Source organism: Coloeus monedula (assembly GCF_965178545.1).
Source record: "Coloeus monedula genome assembly, chromosome: 1".
Lineage (NCBI taxonomy): Eukaryota > Metazoa > Chordata > Aves > Passeriformes > Corvidae > Coloeus > Coloeus monedula.
The window spans coordinates 118849462-118855461 of NC_138781.1; the positions used below are offsets into that span (position 1 = coordinate 118849462).

The 6000-nt window shown below is 38.7% G+C and overlaps 1 protein-coding gene across 2 annotated transcripts in view; it reads right to left on the minus strand.

Moving 5' to 3' along the window:
• Positions 1-3391, minus strand: part of ST18 (ST18 C2H2C-type zinc finger transcription factor) — a gene marked incomplete at both ends in the record, with an annotated part of 166211 nt that extends 162820 nt beyond the window's left edge. The window contains 2 exons of one of the 2 annotated variants that reach the window (XM_082279424.1): positions 2917-3052; positions 3353-3391. In XM_082279424.1, the coding sequence (XP_082135550.1) occupies positions 2917-3052; positions 3353-3391 (175 nt within the window). Of the gene's footprint in view, positions 1-2916; positions 3053-3203; positions 3258-3352 lie in introns of those variants that run through there. The other variant, XM_082279423.1, reaches the window with a different exon arrangement.
• Between the last annotated feature and the right edge of the window lie 2609 nt (positions 3392-6000).

The following is a 6000-nucleotide window of genomic DNA, read 5'->3' on the forward strand; positions in this document are numbered from 1 at the left end:
GCTGATAGCTGCTACAGTTATCAGGGAATCCCTCCCTTGCTGTAATCCTCCCTTTAAAGCCCTTGGAGCTTCCTTCCCACTCATGCTACACAGAACAAGTGCCTGTGAGGAAGGGCTGCAGAGTCGCTGTCTGGCTCATGACACTTTTAAGAGCATGATAAAGGAAATGAAAAGAAAGTATGATTTTCAAAGGTGTTGGATTCTTTCCAATGCCTCCATAATCAATTTAAAGAAGGACATGAAAGGTAAGCAGAACAAGTGAAGAGGATTTTCAAGAATATTTACTGTTCGTGTGGCTCTACTCTCTTTAAAGGTATGGGAAATTTCCCCCTAACATCATAGACAGCAGATGAAGGTTGGCATTTGAATCAAAGTAGAACAAGACCCCTTTTATCTGGTGATAATTTTTTTGCAATTCCTTGATATTCAACAATCAGAATTTAATAGCAAGCTCATTTTCAAAGTACTTAGTTAAAGTGTAAGGAAACAGAATGGGGACAGGCAGGTTGCTCTTTCTAGATTCACAGAAAGCAGCTTGAATAGAAGCCTTTTCAGAGAGGAGATTTTGCAGCTAATATATATTGAAGGATCTTTTCATGCACTGACTATAGTCAGTGATTCTTTTCCTTGCTTTAAATCACAATAGGAAACCACAAGCAAACAATGGCTTTAAAAAGTGAAACAAAAGATAATTCAACTTTATATACAGAGTCTGTTTGCCTCACCCCACTCCCCTGCATATCTATGTATATACACAAAGAAAAGACTTTTAAAACACCACATAATGATAATTTTACAAACTTTTTACCAAAAATGAGAAAAATTCTGTTGTTACTGTGACTTCAAATATTTGAAAACTTGTTCCCTAAAAATTATCCTTTCTCCTACTTTTTTTTTTTTTTTTGCTACATAGCCATCAACTAGATGTATTATCACTGCAATGTATGTAATAAGTATTACACATTGGTTTCAGTAATGCTTCCACCAAATAAGGCTTCCAGCATCTGTCTGCAAGCTATAACATGCAACAAAATGTGTTTTGTTGCTTAAAGTGATCTGTTTAAGCAGTGTGACATTATCATATTGTCACAAGTATGTTTAGTCTATCTTTCGAAGAGGATAGGAATATTGGCTGTAAGCCACTGTAAGCCTTTACCCTATTTTAAAGGAAAAGTTAAAGATCAAAAGTAGAGAGCACAATTGGCACTCTCCTTCCATTTCAGCACTCTGCACTGACCTCTACTGGTTTCTCCACCGTAGCTTTCATCAATATGAAACGATCCACTTTTATTGAACTTTTGCACTCTTTTCTTCAAATTCCAGGATGAAGTAAATTGTATCCCACCCTGCTAATATCTCCCTGACTGAAGGTCATAAAAAGATCAAGCTTACAACTATTGGTGGCAGTTTATCTGTAGAGAATGAGACACTACGAAAAATCATCTGTTAAAAACCACCTCACAGTACATATACAGCTGTAGATAGATATTCAATCTGAAAACTCTATCTTAACACATTTATTATTACTAATTTGTTACATTTTTAAATTTAACTGCTATCTCAGGTCTCATATCATCATTAGATGTTTGCTTTATAAAATCTTGGGGTTTATTATACAATTCCAAACATCTGACCCATGATGAAGACCAGAAGTACTACTGCAACACAAATACCTAAGTTGTGAATATAAATTTAACATCTTTAATCATCCCCGTTTGACATACTTCTGCTTCACATAACATGCTTCTCTCTAGAAGGTTCTTCAGTATAAATATTTGCCTTAATTAGGGCAGAGCTTGCAGCTTTTTTGACCACACACCAATGGATCAAAGTACTGTAACAGGCTTGGCAACGTAAAAGTATCACTGTAAAAGCTTTGTCAAACCAAAGTCATCACCCTGTCTTACTGGGAGGAGTGATGCACTCACCACATCTTTCATACAGCTAAATGAAGTTCAAACTATACGTTTTTTAACTGATCACAAGCAAAAACAAAGACGTAGTTCTTTATGTGCCTTACAGTAAAAAGCAACTCTAGTTAGTCATAAGTAAATGAGCAAACTTTTCCATCCTCATTTACCAAAGAACACTTTCGTTGTCAGCAAAACCCAAAACTTTCCAATTTTAAAAGCATAATTTTAGTTTTCTTTTTTATGAAAGTGTTCAAGTATGAATAACAGTTTTACATATCATGAGAACATTTCCTCTCACTGCTCCACCAGCAACTCCAAACAAACTTTTTAAGTCACCTATACTGGCTGGAAAAAACCTCTACAATTGTTGACCACAAAAACAATGAAGTTTTGTTGTTCTGTTGGTGTAGATAGTAAAGCAGATCACATATTGTTAATTCAATTTCAGAACAGCAAAATCCCTCTTATTCATGAAGCTATTTTGTGTAATAACGCATTTTTCTTTCATTTTCCATAAAAACCTGTTTAGATCCTGAATGTAAACAGATGTTCAGCATGAATCTATAATATTTTATACTGTATAAATATCTGAATCTGACATCCTTTTTTTTTTTTTTTTTTTGGTAAATCATCTTCTCCGACTTGTGGAACACTCTTATTCCTCTCCCTTCTTTTACGGCAGCTGAAGCTCGCACCACTCCATCCTGTCCGTGCTCAGTAGCAGGAGCAGCACCCTGGGGAAGCCCTGGAGAGCCGGTGCGGGTCAGGGCTCCCCGGGCAGCCCGGAGGTGCGGGTCCCCCGCGCTGCCCCGGCGCTGGCCAGCAGAGGGAGGAGAGGGGGTGCCCGCAGAGCCCGCAGCCCCCGGGCACCGCACCCCCTCTGCTCTGCCCGCAGGCGCCGCGACAAGCGGCAGCCTCAGCTTCGCTGTCCGTGATGCAAACCCGCACCTGGTCCTACCCGGAGAGAGCAATGATACTACTTTGTGTCACTTTTCCTTCTTACCTTCACCCAGTGACTGAGGATGGGTGTCCACAAGGTTGCTGTTGCCTGGTCTTGCTGGGTTTGCCACCGCTCCGATACTCACACTGCTGCTTCTAGGACTTGGATGAACAACTGGATCTGATCTGCTTATTCTGTGCTGTGTTAGAAAGAAAAGATTTTGATGTTCTGTCACTAGAACTGGGCCTTTGCTCAATGAGCAAGTACGTAACTGTTCTGAGATTTGCAAATCAGCCTCTTTTTCCGTAGGTGGGAAATAGAAAATCTTGTTAAGGCATCCTATAACTTACGAAGGAGTGAAAGACATTGATTTTCACTGAACAAGGTGTTGACTGGATCACCATGAGACCATCTTCTTTCCAAAAGGCATTTTAAAACAGTACTTTCTGTCAGCTCTGTGCAAAATATTCCACAACAGCCCCAATAACTTTTTCCTTACCTCTGGTATCCCAGTGAGGTCACATTCTGTTAAAAACATCCTGTCAAGCTTGATACAAAAGGGCTCCAAAGAATCAGAATGCAGAAGCTATGCAACTTGCTGACTAACTTTGCTCTGTGTTATTTACCAACCACACAAAGAAAATGCTGTCTATTCAAAACACAGTTCAAAACTCTCTTCACAGAAAGTGAGTGAACAAACAGTCCCATGTCCAGTGCTGTAGTCACATCTCCCATGAGGCCCGGTGATAGCTCTGGGGCATGGGACGGAGTGACACCACCAGCAGTCACTACAAGGCACTTTTGTAAACAAGTTGTGTGTGTGTGTGCAGAGGAGGAGGAGGCGGGTGTTACTCTTTCTCTATCTTAACATTACACTTTATTCGCTTTATCAGGTCAAAGAAGAGCTTCAGTCTTGCTTAGTCTACTGGGTGCATTTCCTATAGTCTTGCACAGGATTTTCTTCATGATAGTCTTTACTTTCTTCCAGAAGGAATCTGAAAGGAACATATGGAATTTGTGCAGAATCTAGGTTTGGAACCCCGGCACCCAGTTAAGCAGCAGAAATTAGTTCAGAACCTTCCAGACTTATCAAAGAAACTGACAGAAACTCAGTGACTTACTCTATTTCACGCCCAGGAAAAAAAAACAAAACAAAACAAAACCAAAGCGGTCTAACTATTATTTTAAACTTACCTATTCTTTGTAAACTCTTACTCCACTAGTCACAAAGCCACATCTTGGCAGAGAAGCAGAAATGTCTTTTTCAGCTCCCTATAGGAAAAGAATTACCATACAGACCCAGCACTTCCAGTACTGACCACTGGGCCCTACTCACACCAAGACATTCCAGTGCCTTTCCTCATACTTGCAATAAATGACAAACAACTGTTTCCAGGTTTGGAAGGATAAATAATTGTTCTCATTGATCCCTTTGTAGTTTCATTCTTTAACGGTCACATCAGCACTGGAATCCTCTTTTGCCACACAATCCAAACCATCCTCACTTCTTATCTCCAAGGCATCCCCTCCCATGCTCGATTTTTTTTCTTAACAGTTCTCTAGTAAGTACTTTTTGATGTATTTTCAAAGGTCTAAAAGACAGGCATTATAAAAAACCTGTGATGTATATTTGTGAGAGAAAAATATGAGACACAGTGACATTGTGTTGTAAAATAAACTCAAGTCTGAATTTTCTTTTTGGGGTCTTGATCTACACCTTTATAAACTTTTACAGGTTTGTGACCTAAGTTCTTCCAAATCTATATTCTAGGAGTAAGGATCCTTCCAGGTATGACATGAAGCACATTCAACTGCTGATATTCTTCAGCAGCTGAATGGTCCACAACCAATAACTGGATAACACAAGCATAGCTTTTAAAATGTAAAGGTTTTCTAGAAGTACACAAACCCTTAAGATACCTAGATATATTTCTTTCATGCAAACTTGAAAACAATGTCTCTAAAATATGAATGGTGAATGATCTTACAAGTAAAATTGTCGAAGTAACTCAGGATTTTTAAAACAAATGTGATTGTTTCTCAGTATCCAACAATCTATCAGTTTTTCTTCAGAGTTCTGTCTTGTTGACCAGTACCATTCTCCAAAAGCAATTACCTACAGATGTCAAGTGAACCTTCATTTGTCCATAATAACTGAAGATACTACACCTGTTGTTATTGCTTTTTAGTCTAGATTTTAAAAAGTGCTGGAGCCAATAGGAAGTTTTCCACTGATATTTTTATTTTTTTTTTAATTTCAAGTTTACAGTATAAGTTCTTGTCATCTTTTTAAAATTAGTAATGTACTATAGAAAAGTACACATATAATCTTCCCCTTTCCCAAAAACCTCAGTTTTCCACTTAATTATCTATTTCTCAGGAACACATACTCAGCCTACCAAAATACTGCAGAATGCAGTAAGATGATTATTTTCACATATCATTCCAAGGTCAGAAAGTTTATAATCCCTTTTATGGACTGGGAAAAACTCAGCTAAGTCTACCTCTTAAGCTTTTTCTGAGCCCTAGTACCCATTTTTGAATAGGTCGGAACCAGCATGCAGAAGGCTGTACACAAGAGCCAGGCCCATGAAACATTAAGCCTCCCAAGTCCAAGCATCTGATGACTTTTTCTTCTCTGTTCCTGATCCTGTAACAGAATTTTGAAAGGTACACTTTGCTTTTATAGGAAACCCTACCAAACTATGGGAGTTAAAGGAATCTAGCAATTAAAATTGTGTTCAGATCATACTCCTTCATATAATTCCAAGAGATTTTTTTCTACTTTGGTGATCCTTGTGGGTCCCATCCAACTCAGGATATTCTATGATTCTATAAAAATAAGCAACATTGTTGCAAGAGAGCAAAAAGTGGAGATGTCACTGTGTTAGAGAGACAGTTTCATGTTCTCTAGTTTTGTTTTGTGGATTTCTGTTCTTTGATGTACCTGAGGTTCTGTGTGCCAGAAGCTCTTTTTGTCATTTGCAACCTGACATTCTATGTCCCACACACAAAATGGCACTCATTGAAGGGTGCCCTTTAGCATTTTCCTTCCTTTGGATCCTGTCTGGGGATGAACACCTGTTCCCTAAATTTCGGGGTCTGGATTGTCAGTGACTCCATTCAACTTCACAAGGATTATCAGGT